Raw genomic sequence first — 19,549 nt, 5'->3', positions numbered from 1 at the left:
TTCCTGAGTCTCATCTGTACCAATGATAGCTTAGCTTGACTTAGGACAGCCCAGGGGTCTGTCTGCTTTTCCTGCACATGTTTGTTGAAGGCCATTTCCTCAGATAATTAAATCTTTGAGTATGGTGCAGACATCCTGACCTTGTTAAGCTAAGTAGGGTGGAGAAATGTATAGTTCCCAAGACTTGATTCTGTTAAACCAAGTATCTCCATTGTTACTAATCAGGAAATAGCTAAATCAGATCTTCTAAAGTATGGCCTGAGTTGAGTGGAGTAGTTTTAAAATTCACACAATAAGAGGGTTACTTGGTATTATCAAAGGTCTTGGAACCACAAATAAAAGGACTTTATTTTAGAGTAATGGACTCAAGTCTTCATATACGTCACTGAATCATATTCGAACTATACTCTCTGTAATAAGCTCTTGATCTTAAATTCAATCAAGGCACATGGAGTCATGTAGAAAGAAGACATATATCATATTTTCACTTACTGTCCCAAAGGTAGGAACTTCTAACGTATAATCAGATTGTTGCCTTAACCAGTCCAACAAACTCTTGTTGGGAATAGTCTTCTCAGCCTGGACACTGGTTGTTGTGACTGTATGAGGAGATGAGGTTGCCGAGATGGGCCCATCAGGGTGGGTGCTGCTTGGTGAGGGCTGTTCTTGATCTTCTTGGACCTCCTAATGAGAAGAGAGGGAAAATAAAAAATTATTTGGGAATATACACGGATGTGAATATATTGGGATGGTTACTGGACTTAAAGTAAGAAGACTTGGGTTCAGATATAGGACTTGATCTTTAATAGCTATGGGACTTTCCATGATCTGATATCCATTTCCATGTCTATAAAACACTACTTCTCTGGTAAAGTTGCTGTGCTGATAGCATTTTATAAAATGTAGAGGCCTATAAAAAGTGAATTATTATATGTTAATAATAAAATAAAGAGAATTCCTGGGAAAGAGGTGTCTCCTATTTTCTTTTAACTGTTTTCATCTTTTCTTTAGCTTTACAAATAGACAGTTTCAAAAACAATCCTACTATGCCCTGTTAAAATAAATGCAATGTTCTAAAATTCACATGGCTTTTTTTTAAATGAGGGAAGATTAAAAAATATGCTTCTGTCTAGCAAAGTCTCATTGATTAGACATGCTGATTGCTAAAGTAATTTTCTTGGAGAACTACAGAGAGCCAACAAATCATCTTAAGTGTTCTATGGATATAGAGGTGGGAGGAAGGAGGACACACAGTAGGCAGGAAGAAGCCTACTATTGACATCAATTATTCATTAAGCATCCAATGTAAGTACCATCTTGCTCTAGTTGCTTGGAAGTTACAAAGAAATTACAAAATGCAATCCCTGCACAGAGAAATGTAATGGTGTTTAGATTGTTCAGATGATATACAGGAATTACTTTTGGAAAAAGAGCCTCTGAGTCTTAAAAAAATTACTTTTTATAAAGAGGAAATCTTGAATGCTAAAAGGCTAAATGATATAGCTCAATATTCAAGGGCTAGTATTGCAGTGAAATCTTTAAATGCTGCATTCTTAATCTTTAAATCTCAAAGCTCCTCAGAAAACACTAAGGGATTTGGCATTCCTTCTAAGGGCATTATATACCTACCAAAATTCCTGTCTGAAGTGTTCTTTCCTTTAAAAAGATGAGATCCATTCCTCCTTCTACATTTTTTCTTCTCCCCCTTCGTCTTCTCATGGCAGCATCATCTCTTCTTAAGGTTCCATTGACAATCTGACCTGTAACAGGGTGAATTAACCCAGCTTGCAGAATTCCAGACAGATCCATGCCAAGGGATCCTTGGAGGGTGCTGACTGTCCCAATTTTGGGTGTGCTGGTGCTCAGTGGGAAAGGGGAAGTAGTTGCTGGGGACCCATCAGGTGCACAAGAGAGGTCTATGGCTGACTCCCCTCGCCAGCCATTGAGCACTATAGGTGAGTGTCCATGGGAAGCAGAGAACTGTTCTAGGTTCCGAGATTTCAAATCTCTCTCCATGTCAAACTCATAGGGTCGTCTGTGTTTTCGTTCATCCTTGGCAAAAACTGGAGCCAGGAAACTTTCCTATTAATATCAAATATGGAGTAACATTAATATTTCATTTTTAGAAAACTTAATTGCAAGGAATGTAATACAGGTAAGTGGTTGCTCTCATAAGGATACAGAAAAAAGATTTGTCTTAGAAGACAGCCAGAGGCTTCCCCCCACCCCACCCCCACCCTGGAAGAGATTATTTCCCTGGTCTTTTAAATCATCTTGCATCATGTCCAAACCAGGTTAAACAGAACTGACAGAATATTCATCATTGATTGTCACTGAGACCTGCCAAGATCTCAGGCACTTAAAAAATAGTAGCTTCTAAAATAAATTCAGTTTGGTTTCATGTCTTCATAGCTCTAATGCTTAACAGAATACCAAATTTGATTAAATAGAAAATAATGCTTTTCATTAAACTAACCCCTCTTCCACTGAGACAAAGCACTTTTGGTTCCTCTTAAAATTTGAAAGGAAGCCCTCTCCTGTTTTTGTGTGGGGAGAGGACTGCTGGAGATCTATTCTTTGAATAACTTGCCCTGATTCTATGTCATTGTAGATGCCTTTGGATCAACACACACACACACACACACACACACACACTCTCTCTCTCTCTCTCTCTCTCTCTCTCTCTCTCTCTCTCTCTCTCTCTCTCTCTCTCTCTCTCTCTCTCTCTCTCTCTCTCTCTCCCCCCAAACCACTGAATTCTTTGCTAAAAAACAAAACATAATTTTGATGCCTTTTGTCCTTCTCTCCCACCCCTATCCCATAGAATGAATCATTTAAAACAATTAAACAATACAGAAAATTTGATGGAAAATATGTATGAAGTTTTGGCAATCTCTCCTACCTCTTTGATGTGAGGGCAGAAGTAGATTTTGTTTCTTTCTAGGACCTTTACTTGTTTTCCTATTACTCACAGTTAAGTTTCCTTCTGGTGATCTTTGTATTTGCATTTAGACCCCTTGTCTACTGTGCTCTTGGTTCTGCTTATTTTATTCCGTATCAGTTCAAACAAATCTTCCCAATATTCTTCCTCATTCATAATTTTTACTGAACAATAACATCTCATCATATTTAACACATCATTTTTTTCAGCCATTCCTCATTTTGTTATTTAATTCTTTGCTACCAGAAAGAATGCAGCTATAAATATTTTGGTACATGATAGATCTTTCTGTGCCTGACTTCTTCAGGAAATATGCACAGAAGTGTGAACCACTGTCACTTTTCTTGCATAATTTCAAATGGTATTCCAGAATGGTAGGATAACTTCACAGCTCTCCTAGCAGTGAATCATCAGGATGACTGTGATCCTCTGCTCTTGGGGGGGAGGGGCAGGAGATGGCACACATCCATTGTTACTTCTTTTTAAAAAGGCATAAGGGTTTTAAAAAATAATAATTAATCTAACACAAACTCCAAATCTCTTCTGATTTTTGTCAATGTACATATAGATTTTTATAAAATCAGTGTTTCCATGAAAACCCGTTAGGTAAAACAACGTTACAGAGAAAGGTTAGGAACTTATAAATAAGAATAATATTATAAATGTATTAAACAGTCAAAATGTTTATTACATAAATATAAAAAAGATATCTACAGGGGCTACATAGTTTGTTTGTTTTTTAAACCCTTACCTTCTGTCTTGTAATCAATACTGTGTATTGGTTCCAAGGCAGAAAAGTGTTAAGGGTTAGGTAGTGGGGGTTAAGTGACTTGCCCAGGGTCACACAGCTAGGATGTGTCTGAGGCCTGATTTGAACCCAGGACCTACCATCTTTGGACCTGAGTTTCAATCCACTGAGCCTCCTAGATTTCCTGCTACATAGTTTTAATAATGGTAAAATATTAAACAAAAATAATAAAAGACTGAAACGCCACAAGGTTTCAGTGTTAGTTTATAGATACCAGTGATTCAAATTTGATTTCAAGTGATTAGACAATGGAAATAATACCCAGATTTCGTGATGTTGAAGTGAAATCTAGCTAGATGATATAAAAAAAATACTATTGTGAAATGATACTGGTCAGAACAAGGTAATTCTATATATTCTATTTTGTGTTCTGCCATTTTTCATTTAACATTATTTAGTTTTTGTGGGTATTTAATTAACAAATCAATAAATCTGATAACACCACATTTTTAGTATCCCAGAATCTCAAGAGAGACCCCATAAGGCCATTAAGTCCAAACTTTATTTGAACAAGAAGCTCCTTTACAATAAATCTGACAAATGGTCACCTTTTCTTCAAACCAGCCAATTCTATTTGTGAATTTTAAAATTATGCTACCCTAATTAGACATAGTTTAGGGGAAGATAAAGTTTTAAACTCCTGATTGAACAATGAAAGTACTTAACTCATACCTTATTGTGAAGCTAAAACTTAAGCTAAGTCTATTTTTAGATCTATACAAAAAGATGTTAAGTACCTATAAAGGTTAAATTAATCACAAAAAGGTCAAGTAACTCACAAAAGGTAAGCTTAACAAAGAAGTGTGAAGAACCTTAGAAGATATAATCTAACCAGAGAAGGTGAGAACTAAAGAGTGGATAGTCCTGGAGAAAATCTAATCAAAGAAGGTGAGAACTAAAGAATAGGCAGTCCTGGAAAAAGCATCTACTGATTGGTAGATGGGAAAATTTAGGAGAGGCGACATAAGAGAAAATTTCTTTAAAAGGAGGCTAAAAAAATCAGTTTAGGCAATTCAGTTTAGAGTGCAATTGGATTCAGAGTTCAGTTCAGGACTGGAACTCAGCCTGGAGGATCTCACTCAGACAGCTTCCTGAAGACAGTCTCGTGGTGAGTGATAAGACTGATTCCCTTTCCTTTAGGCTTAGGGAGGTCACTTTGGCCAAGGCCTTTAACTACTGCCTGGCTCAGCCTGAGCCAGAGCAGTCTAATTCTTTTTTTCTCTATATATTTTCCTTAATTCCTTCTCTCTCTATTAATTAAAATCACCATAATTACCAGCTGACTTGGGTATTTTTTTATTTGGGAATTTTCCCTGGAAGCCAATTATTTAGATTTTCAAGTCACAAAGCTAAAATTATCCTTACATATTTTTGAATAGTTTTAATATTTTAAGTTGTTCTTTTTATCAATCCTAAATCTGCCTCACTATAGCTTCTACCCAATGCTCCAGTTCTACTCTCTTGGGCCATCCAGAACAGTTTTATTGTCTTTCACATGACAGCTTTTCAGATATTTAGGAGTGGTGATAATGTTTTTCCCTAAGTCTTTTCTTCCCCAGGTTAAATATTAAGTTTCTTCAACCTTCTTGTATGAAATTAACGAGGTTATTTGTCATGTTTATTGTCCCTTCCAATTTCCCTCCCACCAAGATCTTCTTCAACCGACCAATGTTCTGCTTAAAATATGATGCCTGGGAAAATAATATTCAATATTCCAGATACTGTCTGATCTGGGCAGAGTACAGAGGGTTAGGATTTAGTGTTAGGGTTATGATGGCTTCATTAGCAGAAACTTCTTTCATTTAACTCTCTCAAAGTCTCAGTTCTGAGACTGTTTATTATCTTTAGGCAGAAGAAGGGAGAAGGTTGGAATTCCAGGTAAACATGGCTGCATTTTAGATGCAGGAATCTACCTCTCCTCAGCACCTACTGATAAAGACTATCTCAAAAGGCCAAAATAACTGAATTCATATGAACGAAGGGACTCCATAGTAGGGTGCAGCACTGAAGATACGTGGGAATTGGGCATTTTCACACTATAAGGGGGTGAAATAGCTTCTACCAAAATGCGAGCTGATCTACCCTCCCCCACCCCACCTGTGGAGCCAGTGCACTAGACTCAGCCAACCCATGCTAGAATCAGTGAGCGAGTGAGGGGCACCTCTAGGTCCTTGGCAGCTGACTAAGACCACCAAAGACCTACCCCTGAGAGCAGCTAGACTTGAACCCCAACAGGTGGAAGAGCGCAGATCTTGGGCGAGGAGATAGTGCAAACAGTAGAAGCTGCGGAGACTCCAGAGGTGGTCTCGGGCAAAAACCACGCTCCTTAGCTCCATACACAGAGAGCCTGCCCTCCTCACTCAGACTTCTGACTGGAAAGGGAAGGAAAAGCCACCATAGTAATGGCAAAAAATATCCAGGAGAAACAACTCCCAACACCAAGAAAAACAAGAAGAAGGCATTGACCCTGGATAATTTCTATGGAGGAAAAATCCAGCCTACAGAGGAAATAGCAGAAGAGGACATACAAATAAATGCATTCAACCCCCCCCCCCAAAAAAAAAGGAAATTGGCCACAAGCTCTTAAAGAATTTAAATTGGAGCTTATCAAAAAGATGGAAGGATTTTGGCAATAAAAGTAGGAAATAGTTCAAAAAGAAAATAACAACTTAAAAGACAGAACTCCCAATTGGAGAAAGAAGCCCAGAAATCAAATGAAATGATAAATAAATTAGAGACCAAAATGAAACAGCCGGAAGTCATGAAAAGCAGGATAAACAAAACCAAAAAGGAATATTAAAAGATTAGTGGAAAACCAATTTTTAAAGACCAGAATTGGGCAATTAGAAGCTAATGATCTCACAAAACAGCAAGAATTAATAAAGCAAAATCAAAAGATTGACAAAATAGAAGGAAACATGAAATATCTCACTGAGAAGAAGACTGACAAAGAAAATGGGTCTAGAAGAGACAATATGAGAATCACTGGTCTACCTGAAAACCTAGAAATAAATAGAAATCTTGACATCATACTATAAGAAATTATCCAAGAACACTGCCCTGATGTTATTGAACAAGAGGGAAAAATAGACATTAAAAGAGTTCATAGAACCCTCTACACTAAATCCTCAAAAGAAGGGAGGAAGGTTCACCTCTTATTGATCTCCTAAATTATTTCTAATAAACTTCTGATCTCATCTTGTCCATAAGAAGATATATATATATATATATATTTTTTAAATTGCAAATGACTTATTTCTATTTAATCTGAATGAACATTCCAGTCTAATTGAGGTCTCTTCCCCCTATCCCGCCCTGAATATTAACTTTGTTATCCTATATATTAGTTATACCTACTATTTTTTGTGCCATTTGTAAATTTGGTATGAGATTGACTTCTGATTGTATTAAATGGTGACACTTTTTTAAGTCTAACATTTCAATAATTCTGAGTCCATCCAACCATATAATCATCTAGCCTACCTCTATTGTGTCCACATGTTAAAATATTTTACTTAAATTTAGATAAACTATATTTATTCTACTTCATTCATCATGCAGACCCCAAGCTAACTATGCCTCCAGAGACCAGAGAACTAGTCTAGGATGGTTAAATAGGAATTCCAGGTAAAGACCATCAAAAAAACTATCAACCAGAAAATGAGTACCCAACTAACTACATGAATAATAGCCTTTAAATATTGATAAAAAGTTCCTTAAGGACAGAGTGTATACTCAGCGAGAGCATTCTACGGATGGTAGGCACTTTTGATATGTTTTTGTAGTTTTATAATTTTCTACTATATATACTATTTCTTCATGTAGGTCTTAGCACCTCACTAAATTAAGGTAAGCCCTTTAAAGGCTAAGGCCATACACTTAGTATCTTTGTATGTTCCTCATTATTAATTATATTTTGTATACATAGTAAATACTCAATAAATGTTTGTGGCCTAATGAGTGAAAATATTGACTCTTTTGGCTTGTTTTAAAAATAATCTTTCAGAGCACTTACTCTTGCATGGCCACATACCATTATTTTCTTAGCCACTTTCCTACTGTGGGAAGCTTGAGTTGTTACCAGAATAGGTATCTATAGATTACTCTTTTGTGGGGCTAAGGAAGAGGAGGCTGGAAATAAGAGGAAGAAGAGATGCTTATTTCTCTGGGGATATGTTCCCCGAGGTAAAAATACATGCTATCTGATCATTCCCCAGGCCTACATTAGTTTAGTCACAATCAATGAACCTAGTTGGACTGTAACACTTAATGATTTTGTCATTTAATAGGCTTTGAACATCATATTAGCATAGTATTTGGCAAATGTTATGTGCTTAAATGCTTTTTCATTCACTAAAAATTGTTTAGATTTGCATTTTTTATTGCTATATGATTCTGAATTTCAGTACAAACTTTTCTCCCTTGTTCTACTTACTGGGTCAAAATCAAATATAATGTTATGTATTTGTATTCTAATCTCTTTTTACTCTTTGGGAACATGAACAATATTTCACTGTACTGGTATATAGGGAAAACAACAATGGACCAGGAATCATGATGCATATCTTAGTCCAGCTTGGATCCTGGCCAATGTGACCCTGCTTCAGGGCCCACTTTTGTCTCCCAGCTTTCCCACTTCAAGACCTTCCAACAAAGGACAAATAAGATAGTATAAGTACACTGACAAAGTATCATGGAAATACACTCTGTCTGCCCTTAAGATGCAGAACTAACGACATTCCAAATCCTCTGAGGCTAAAATATCTCAAAATAGAATGAGAATTACCTGACTGAGAAGTGAGCAATATCTATGAATAGTTTTCAGAAGAAAAAATTGTAAATGATAAATGACCATGTGAAAAAATTACCCAAAGGGAAACAACTCTAAAGTTTCACCTTATACCCTATAAACTGGTAAAAATGACAAGTAGGAATAGTCGATGCTATATTCATAACAATTTGGAATCACATGCAAGAAAAGATCTAAAAACCATTTATTCTCTTTGACCTGTGATCCTTCTCAAAGATGTTACTTCTCAAAGATTCCAGACTCAAGTCTGAATTAAAAGACTAAATGTAAATCATACTATTCAATGTCAGAAAAAGTGATGAAACAATAATATAATGAAATATCACTATGGAATAAGAACTGATGAAGAATTTGAATTAATGCAAAGAGAAGTAAACAGGACCAAAGCAATACATGCAGTGAGTTCAGCAAGAGAAATGAAAAGGGTATTAAAGGAACTTAAACTGAGTTATTGAAAAGCCAATATTTGTCCCTGAGGATAAATAATCAAATATACTTCCCTTCTCATGGAAGATAAGTAGGGGACCAATGGGGCAGCATGCTGTACACACTCAGTATCAAATGTGGCCCATCACACTGACTAATTGTTTTTCTTTGTTATAAGAGATGGTTCAATTTGGAGGTAGGGGGAGAAGGTAGTAAAATTTCCAGAAATAACTAAAGATAAAAAGACATCACTAAAACTTATTTTAATAAAATTCAATGGATTATCCTACTGTGAGAACAACAAAATTGATTTTTCTCATCTGGCTGTACTATTTTGGGACTTCTCTGATTGATTTTTCTATTAAGCATACACATTCCCCCCAAACCCCCCAGTTTTTCAGGTTCCTTTTGTTTTGTTACCTCATTAGACTGTAAGGTCCTGGAGGGCAAGGATTATCTTTTTTTTTGTCTCTGCAGCCCTAGTATTTAGCACAGTGCCTGGTTTAATAGGCATTTAATAAATGTTTATTGAAATGCCTCTAAGATTTCAAAACCAGATGACTAAGAGAATTATTCTCTTAGAGAAACTCAGTATTCATATTTATAAAGAAAACATTCAACTCTATAGCCACACATCTTTCATTCTTTGCCTAGGATATTTCACTTGGATATTTATTATCTGTAAAGCATGAGGACAAAAAACTCGGTCCCTGACTTTGATAAGTTAACATTTTACTAAGACTAAACATATAGACCTAAAAAAGTATAAGATAATTTGAGGAGAAACAGAAAACTCTAAAGGAAAGAAATAGCCTTGTATCAGCATTTAACATAGTGCCTGGCACATGGTAAGAGTTTAATAAATGTTTGTTGACATTTAGGGAAATTCCCCAAAAGGCTACATACTTTGAACACTTCTCTGGGATTAATGAATGAAGCAAGTAAGCTGAAGCTCAATAGCTCCTCATTCTGGTTCCACATCATTCCATGCTCTCTCACCTTTGGGATCTGGGTGACTAATGCAGCTCCACTGCTGAAGTTGGGGCCTGGTGTTTCTTGCTCTGCAAGGTTGTTTCGTGAGCTAGGATTGCTGATTAACACTGGGGCAGGCAATGTGCTTGGTATTTCATACTGTTGGCTAGAAGGCCACTTGCCTTTTAAGACTGCATGGCAGATGTTATCGATGCGGTTAATTATCACTCGATCCTGCAAATAAGAATGGCAATAGCAATCTTACACCAGCAGCACTAGGTAGTAGAAACTTAAATATAGTAAAAATAAATTCTCCTTCAGACGTCTTTTGGGAGAATGAATAGATTATGCTCAGAATGGGGGAGGGAAAGACCTGGGGCCCCAAACCATTCCAAGCCACTGAAAAGGACCATTTAAAACCACACAAAAACTTCATAGGCAAAGGATGCAAAGATGAGAACTGTGTATGGTCAGTCACAGCCAGTATTTCCTAAAAATTGATGGTGCCCATTTTCAACTAAGTGTGATTAGAATACACCACTTTTGCTAAGCAGACTAACCAGACAACTGTGATATAGCTGGAAGAATTAATCAATTCTTATGAAGCGAAAACATTTAGCTATGAGTTATTAAAACTATGGAGATATTAAACACATGTGTATAGATATCTAGCTCTAGACAGATATTCCTGATCACTGTATTTATGTATGTATGTACCATCCTGTGCATAAAGTGACTTGGCCAGAGGACTTAGGTTTAAATCCCAGCTCCTACTACTGACTACTGTTATCACCTTGGATAAGTCCCTCAATTTCTCTGGCCTCAGTTTTCTTATCTCAGGCCCTAAGACTAAAAAAATCCTCTCAAAAGTTCATTACAGGGGCAGCTAGGTAGCTCAGTGGATAGAGCACCAATCCTCAAATGGGAAGCCCTGGGTTCAAATCTGGCTTCTGACACTTCAGCTATGTGACCCTGGACAAGTCACTTAACCCCAATTCCCTAATCCTTACCATTCTGCCTTGGAACAGATACTTAGTATCAATTCTAAGACAGAAGGTAAGGGTTTAAAAAATGTTCATTATAGGAGTATCCTATTAAAATTCAGGAAATATAGGCAGTTTAATAGGAAATTTTAAAGAATAACTTCCTGGTAACTGAAATAGGTTTATTAGGAATTTCTTAGGTAGAAAGTTTATTATGTAAATTTTTAACAATTCCATTTCCTTATTTTATTAAAAAAAAGTCACTAGTAGATGAAAAGAAAAACCCTTAACCTTTAAAATCTTTTAATATTAGAACTAAAAGAGTAAGTATTCAATATTATCTCTAAAATAAAAATGTTTACAAAATAATATTTTTCTCAATGTACTCCTGGCTCAACCAAAACTTACTAGTTAAAAAAAATAAATCAAATAGCATTTACTGCAATAGTTATGAATAACAACTATGGAACATATGAAACTAATGAGCCAGCAGAAAGTTGAACTAATGCAAAGATAGAAGGACAGGAGCGTCATTCTTAGGGAATACTTTCTGCCAATGGGTAAGAGGGTATGTGTATATTATCAAAGAATATCTTTTTGGGCTCCAAATTCTAAAATTCTGCAGACAAGCCCCTAATCTTGCTGAACACTATAGGGGCACCAAATATCCTGCTTTTGGCTGTGAGTGCTCTTGATGGGCATCATAATGTTTGGAAGGCACCTTTGGCCATTCGGAGAAAGAATAGAGCGTTTTTTCTTGCAGAAGTTGGGCAATGGTTGGAGCTCGGGTTTCCTGGAGTTCATCCCCTATGTCTCCTGCTATTCCAGATGTAGAACTCTTACTTTCTTCTTCAGAGTATTTTCCTGGATAATCTGAGAATATAAAAATGTGCAAATGAGTCATATATCATTAATTGAGATCATAATATTAAATTTATTATTTCCTTTTTGGGGGAGATGGAAGGGCAGGAGGAGACTGAGTATTCCTATTTCTCAAAGGCTAGAAGTACAGCAGACCATGATAGGCCCACACTCAATATTGATTACACTGAAGTTTTGACCTTTACTATTTTTCCAATTTGGCCTGGTTAGCCCCTCTCCTTATGCTACCTAGCGGCCTTTCATTCCCAGGGGCTCACCACACTGGTGTCACAGTTGGTATCTTTGGCATTCTCAAATGGCTCAACAAGAGTAGCTGTTATTTTTTTTGGTAGAAATACCATTAAAGAAAATGTATACTATCTCTTTTGCTCCTGGGCACTAAGGACCATGAGATTTTTTCATCTGGTTTGCAGTGAAACCTTCCATGTGTGTCCCACTAGCATGTGAGCTCCCTGAGAGCAGACTTGGACTTAGTTTTTCCTGGTCCTCCTGCTATATACTTGACAGCTCTTTTTCTATCTCCTATATATATATATGCCTTCAGATTGCAGACTCTAACCTAGAGGTCCCTCAAAGGTTTGTCCTGGGTCTTCTTCTCTTTTCCTTTTATAACTACTTTACTTAGCTGATATGTAAGTTATTGTGCAGAATCATTAAATTCCTGATGCTAAAGAGTAGGAAGTAGTAAATTGGTTCAAATTCATGTAAGTATTACAGAGAGAGCTATAACATTTATTAGTAGAAGCTGGCAGATTTGAAGGCAAAATAATTTGTGGACATTTTTTCTCTATGAAATGACATGTCATACATAGCCTTTCACATGTGAAACTATCATGCCAGCTGATCCAAAACCTTCATAATAAACATCAGAGGTACTGAAACCTATCAGACATCTTAATGTATTGGATCAAGGAAAATAAGCTGGACTGACCACTGTAGGACAAAAAAAAATGTGATGCATATGATTGGCACATCCTGTTAAAAAAATTTCCTATTTGGATATCTAACGGTATATTAGCATAGTGCCTTGCACATAGAAAATACTTTTTAAAATGTGTTATAAGTTGTTTTAATTTGTATTTTTTTGTAGCTATGTATTATGGTCCTATACTTTATTCTGTGAAAACTGTTTTACCTTGGACCATTTGCTGTATGGAAATAAATTGTCTCCTCTCCCAATTCCCAATTCTTGGATATCTTTGGATTTCAGCTAAGTAGAATAAAATTTAAAATTCAAGTGCCAATCCCTCTTTTCTGTGCTTTTAAAGAACTTTCTTATTTATACTTCATTAGTTCTCAGGCTCCACTACCTTTCTGGTACTTACCCTTCTCACAAGTCATAGCCAGCTCCCCCAGACTACTTACTCCCTTTGCCTCTGCTAATAAGTAATAACTGTTTTCAACTCACCTCACACTCCTTCTATTTCCTACTCCCAGAAAAACTAGCAGCATTATCAGTACCTTCTTTCCTGCAATTATGTTCATTAACAAGGATTTATGGAATACCTACTGTGTACAGACTACCATATTGGGAGTTCTGACTGGTTAGGAAAAAAATAAAATGAGATCTCAGTTAATCAGAAATCTCTCCATCCTTGCTGTATGCAACTTTTATAAGAAAGGAGCAATATCTTGCCAGATTTCTTTTTAAAACAGGACACTTTTTAAGGTTTGCCTTGCTTGGATAAGTATGGACTCAGTTCAGCAACTAACCCATTCTGCATTTATAGGACTAAATAGTAAGGATTCCTGGTTGGAAATGTCAGTACTCCAATATTCTGAAATCATGAACTGTCAAACAAGAGTATTTTTACAAGGGTTATAAAGAGCTGAAACAAAAAGGATTTTCTGTTTAATATTATATTAACCTACCTCCTACTTCTATTCTGTCTTTCTTCTCATATAGGTAAAAACACAACTGAAAACTCTGAACCAGGAGTTCTTAACTAGGTAGTCAGTGAATATCTTTTGAAAACATATTTTGCCAACTGTATTACAATATTATGCTTCTTTTGTCATCTTAGGTAATCTCTTCTATTCATTTTAAAACATTATGTGGAAGGGCAGCTAGGTGGCACAATGGATAGAGGACCAGGCCTAGAGTCAGGAGAAAGAGGGTTTAAATCTAGTCACAGATATTTCTTAGCTATGTGATCTGAGACAAATAACTTAACCCCCAGTGCTTAGTCCTTGCAGCTCTTTTGTCTTAGAATTGATACTAAAACAGAAGGTAAGGGTTTAAAAACAAATAAACATACATTATGTTGAGGTGTACATCCATAGGCTTCACTGGACTGAGCGGTCTATGACACAACCTCTGTCTTAAGCATTCTGGTCAATCAAAGTTTTATTATAGACATTATCACTACTAATTATGTAATAAGAAATTTACCTTTTATTTTTTTAATGCAATATTGCTGCATTGTTCCGGAGAATGAATTTATATATGGTATTTTACATTTCAAGGGTTATTCTTTTCAAAGGCTCAAGGCTCATAGAACACAAGTCATTGTCCTTATCTTCTACCATTCTACTTTCATAGATGTCTTGCTCTAGGTTTAATTTAAGTTGATTAGTTTAGGGAATTCAAGTCTTCATTAAAACCTTGTTTTTCAGTGGCATTCAACTTTTCCTTGAGGTCTGATGTAGGTACTGCTTTTGAATATTTCCCTTTCTAAGTTATACCTTTCACTTTGTGAATTAAGTCTTATGGGCAGTGTGGTACAATGGAAACATTATTGGATCTGGAATCATCTGAGCCCTATGTACTTCTGATATGACTGAGAAAAGTTCTATAAGCCCTTAGAGTCTGTTCCTCAACTGCAAAATGAGAGGGGTGAATGAGAATTTTTATGAGGTTCTCTTCCCACTTTATAGTTGGTATCCTATGAATAGTGGCTCACTACTTCTTTGTGTCTAGCCCCCATTTTCATGGCATTTCTATTTCCAACCTTCATGAATTCTTTGTTTAGCCAATTTTTTTTATACATTTCTCCTTATTCTCTTAAAGTATTGATTTGAGAAAGTTTCCCCAGACTTCTGGATTAGTTAATCAATTTTTCCTCCATTCATTTACTTTTCTCCTTTGCAAAATAAGATCAAATGAGTTAAGATTTGTAAAGTACTTAGCACGGTTCCTGGCAAAAAGGCATTTAATGATTGCTTATTTCCCTCTCTTTAAAAATGGCGATAATACTTAATATAATACTTAATACTTACTTAGAGTTCTTGTAATGGTTAGATGAGATAGGAGGTAAAAAGTACCCTGTATAAAGCCCTATATAATATCATAACTATTACCTGGATGTTTCTATGGAAAGAACCCTAGGTTTGGGGTCTGAAGGCCTGGGTTTGAATCCTGGCACTGATATTTACTTAGGCAAGTCATTTTCCATCTCTGAGGCTCAATTCCCTAATATGTAAAATGGGAATAATATGTGAATGACCTATCACATAGGACCATTGTTTAAACTTTGCCAGTGAAAATGATTCTATCTTCTTTTTTTATCTTTATGCCCTCAACAACAACTTCCTTATTTCTAAAGATTCATGATTTTGTCTGCTAAGGAAAAGGAAGGTGGCTATAAACCTTCATATTTCTAGGGCATAGCTCTCTAGAAGCTGCCCGAGCTCTCTACTGAAACAGGTGGATTAATTTCACCAGGCAGAAAGTGTCTACCCTGTTTCTTCATGAGTCTCAAATTTGACATCCATACCATACAAAAATTACAAGAGGTCTCAGAAAAACAGTGCTGGGGAGGCAATAGGGTTCTGGGCACTTAAGGGAAGGATCAAAAAATGGTCAATATCCTAGTCAGAAAAATACAATGTTCCCCATACTGTACCTTGACCCTGTAAGTTTCCATCTTTGTCATCATCATCTTCCTTACTCTCAAAGTCCACATCTTGTTTTAGATCACTCCTATTAAGGGGACATGTGGTATAACCTCTTTTCATTTCTGTTTTATCTTCCCAGGAATCTTCTTTTAATAATTCATGGTCCACTTTCAAGGGCTCTGATAAAAGAGTTTTGTTTCCACCTTCTAGAGTAATAGTGTTAACAGCTTTGCCTTTATACAAGTCTGGGTCAGAGAACTTAGTCTTTTCCATCTCAAATTCCACACTGTCACCCAGATTTTTCCACCTGTCTATAGGTTTGCAGTGACATTCACATATTGTATTATCTATACCCCTTAACTCTGCAGGATCACAGTTTTGTGTCTCTGGGCCCCCTTCCTTGGTTTTAGTTATAATGAAACCTCTGTCCATTTCACTGGGTATAATAATATTGAGGTCAGTTTGACCTATGCCCTCTGGCCTTTCCCTTATGTGTGCCCCTACTTCTGAGTTTTCCTCCTCCTCTTCTTCCTCTTCCTCCTCTTCTTCATCACTATGGTTCTGACTCAACATTAATTTACCTTCTAGATTTTTATTCCCTAACAAATCAATTAACTGTTGCTCTGAAGAAAATTTTCTTTCAGAATTACAAACACTAAGGCTACACATCTCCATTAATCTACTTACATTCCCTGGCTCTAAGGATTGGGGAATACTACATTTGGCTTCAGGATGTCTTACAGTTTCATGTCTTGGAGCAGGTGTGTACTTGTTAGAGTCCAGGTCCTTTATAGTCAGTAGAGACAAATGCTTTTCATTTTTATTGCTCATTTGTTCTATTTTTGTTTCTAAGTTACCCAGGGAACAGCGGTTTGTAGCCACTTCCACCTCAAGGCTACCTGGTTGGTTCTCTTGGTTTTTGCTTGCTAAGGCTACAGAAACATCTTTCCTAGATTCAATGCTGCTGGAGTTCTCTTGAATGAAAGAACTTGGCTCATTTTTGAAAACCTTTTCACCAAACATTATACACTCCAAAGAATCAGGTAATAAGGTTTCATCATGGTTAATAGAAATGATATCCTGAACTTTAGAAATAAAGTTTTCACACGTAACGTCGGGTAGATTGCTTTCAGTGTGGCTGAGATTATTATCACTCATGCTTTCCATTTTTATTTGATTCTCAGGTTCAGTATCTATGGACTCACAAGTCCTTCCCATTTGAGCATATGTAAGAGATTCATAAAGTCTGGAGTTAGTCTGGTAAAGACAACATGCATTTTCTGGACCTTGAGCTTCAGTTCTTCTGTGCTGAGCATAGTTTCTATAGGCATCCAGAAAAGACAGCTGCGGATCATTCATAATGTAGTAGTCAGTACGACTGAGCCCATGCTTAGCTGTGCCAATGAGTAAATCCCGGTCATGCTTTCCACACTCCCACCAGACAGGGAGATAGAGGCTAGGCCTACAGAGCTGGAGGCGCTCATGCAACTGAGGATATTTCAGGACTTGTTCTCGGACCTTCCGCAGAAGTTCAATGCGGTAAAGAGTTCTTGCAGCACGTTCCTCTGTGATTGGTTCAACGTAGAGTGTGGGATCTGGTGGACCTGAAGAGACAAATATGTAGAAATTTAATTAATGTAGTTTTTGGCAACAATAGTGTTTGAGATATACAATTCAAAACTCTCTAGAATCATGGTTTAATTCTGCAGAAATCATAAAGCAAAAACAATGTATTTATCTAAGATGAAATGAGTCTTGCTACTTCATGTCTTTGCTATTAATTAATTTTAAGGAAGAAGTATAGGCCCAGGGAGGCTGAAAGGACAATTTGAAAATCTAGGGTCCTAATATGCCTGGTGTGAAGCTGATGTGGAGGCAAAAACTTAGATGTTCTTGTACAATTAAGTCAGCGCTCTGTTCCCATGTCTGTCTGCTTCAACATTTATAAATGTAAAATCTTGTGAGGTATAGGAATGTTACTATAAGGTTTTTATCTGCAAGTGTATAGTTCAAAGGGCAAAACTACAAACCAACCATTATAATAATTATAAAATACCTGAGATTGGTTCAAAACGACAAATGAAGATGACCAAATGACAGAGGCACCAATTTTTTTTAAACCTCAGATAAAAATGGTATTTGCAATGTATTTTTAATACAAGCATTGTAAACCTCAAAATTCCTTAGACTTATAAATGTTGGAAATTTCACCATTGGGATATTTCATACTTGGAAAATTTCTTACTGATAGTCTATTGGAATGGGAACCCCATTGGCATGGGAGGTTCCTTCTCTTCCCTTCTTCAGATTACTTTAGGACAGAAACCTTTTGCTGAACAATGGAAGGGACTTTGACCTATGCTTAAGCATAGAACAGGAATTTCTTTGAGTCTTGATTGATTTTAGAATTGATACAATGGAGATACTTGGAATAAATCTCCACCCTATTCAGTCCTAATAGGATTGAGTAAGGGCTGCAGCCTAGATCAAAATTTAATTATTCCAATCTCTACCATACTCAAGTTAACAGGATTTAGAAAGGGCTGTAGCAAAGGAGTAAAGATTTAATCATTTGAAAATATGACCTTCAACAGACATGTGCAAAAGCCAGAAACCTCTGGGCGGTCCTGGGTTAAGCTAGAGCCTCCATTGACAGGGAAATTGATGAAGAGTGATTGGTAGATGTGAGGACTGAGGGGAGGCAACTTGGAGGGTTTCCTTAAAGATAGGGGGCTGAAGACTCGAGGGGGGTTGAGGTTTTGGTGGGTGTGGTTCCTGGGCTCTGAGAAGGTTTGCTCTGAAGGAAGCTGAAGGTGGGGGCCTCTGAGACTGTTTCTCCATTTTGGACACGTGAGTAATAGGGACTGATCTCTTTTCTTTGCCCCAGCTATCTAAGGGCTTGGGCCTTTTGGCCTAGCCTAAACAGAGGGGGTATTTAAGCCCTATTCCCTTCTCTCCCTTTTTTCTCTCTCTCTATCTCTAATTCCTTTCTTACTCCTATTGTAATTAAACTCCAAAAAAGGCTGACGGCTGACTTGAGTTTTTCATTTAGGAATTACATAGCTGATTCCTTGGCGACCTTAAATTAATATATATCAGTCTTTTAAAGTGATTCCCTTGTTACAGCATGGTGCAAAAGTACAGGTCAAAAATCATCTTAGAACAATGTAAATAGGCATGACTTTTATGAAAGAATAATTATACCAATGAGACAATTTTTCTTTAACTGTACTGTATTGTAAAGTTTTAACTTATGATGAATTCAACCTCCATAAATTAGCAAATGGTTTCTAGTTCTTTCTGGGGTTCCTTATACTGGAACATATACTGCTATAGTTATTAAACTAATTCCAAGACTCGCTTGTCTCATCCATGATATACTAAAAGTAGTATTTCTTACCATCATCTTTCCACATGGGGAGGCGACAAACATTTCTACACATTGCCACAAAACTGTAAAAATATTTTTCAAGGCTTTCATCTGTCTTCTTGTCTAAGCGAGAGATGACTCGAAATTGGGTCCAATCAAAGGATTTCTTTTCTTGGTCATAGACAACACCAAAGGAGGAGACTGTTCTATAGAAATCTGCTTGTTCTCTTCTTGTCCATCTTGATAATTTGCATAAAGAAAGGTTAAAAAAAAGAAGGTAAAATATTTTGGTACTCCTATACTTAAAATGTGCCAATCGAGTGCACACTGAACTTACATCACTAACCCATATCCCTAGAGACTGTCAATTTTAGAAAAGAAGCTACTACTCTAGCAGTTTAAGATAATTATCTAGAAGTTTGAACACAAGGACTTCTCAGCCTGTATCAGACTCCACACCATAAGAAATTTACCATTCTGAAAACTTAATAATTTTAAGGTTTTGTTCTGTTTTATTTCA

At 36.6% G+C, this 19,549-nt stretch overlaps 1 protein-coding gene across 11 annotated transcripts in view; it reads right to left on the bottom strand.

The window, feature by feature from the left end:
• CHD6 (chromodomain helicase DNA binding protein 6) overlaps window positions 1–19,549 on the bottom strand; it is a 210,443-nt gene that overhangs the window by 11,558 nt on the left and 179,336 nt on the right. For all 11 annotated transcript variants that reach the window (XM_007474327.3, XM_056811874.1, XM_007474323.3 and 8 more), the window contains 6 exons: window positions 19,060–19,268; window positions 15,668–17,263; window positions 11,662–11,813; window positions 9,985–10,191; window positions 1,630–2,082; window positions 493–684 (listed from right to left, as the gene is read on the bottom strand). In XM_007474327.3, the coding sequence (XP_007474389.2) occupies window positions 493–684; window positions 1,630–2,082; window positions 9,985–10,191; window positions 11,662–11,813; window positions 15,668–17,263; window positions 19,060–19,268 (2,809 nt within the window). The remainder of the gene's footprint in view (window positions 1–492; window positions 685–1,629; window positions 2,083–9,984; window positions 10,192–11,661; window positions 11,814–15,667; window positions 17,264–19,059; window positions 19,269–19,549) is intronic.

This window comes from Monodelphis domestica, chromosome 1 (genome assembly GCF_027887165.1).
Source record: "Monodelphis domestica isolate mMonDom1 chromosome 1, mMonDom1.pri, whole genome shotgun sequence".
In the NCBI taxonomy this organism is placed as follows: Eukaryota; Metazoa; Chordata; class Mammalia; order Didelphimorphia; family Didelphidae; genus Monodelphis; species Monodelphis domestica.
The sequence above is the reverse complement of the archived record's forward strand: the minus strand, read 5'-3'. Positions and strand labels throughout refer to the sequence as shown.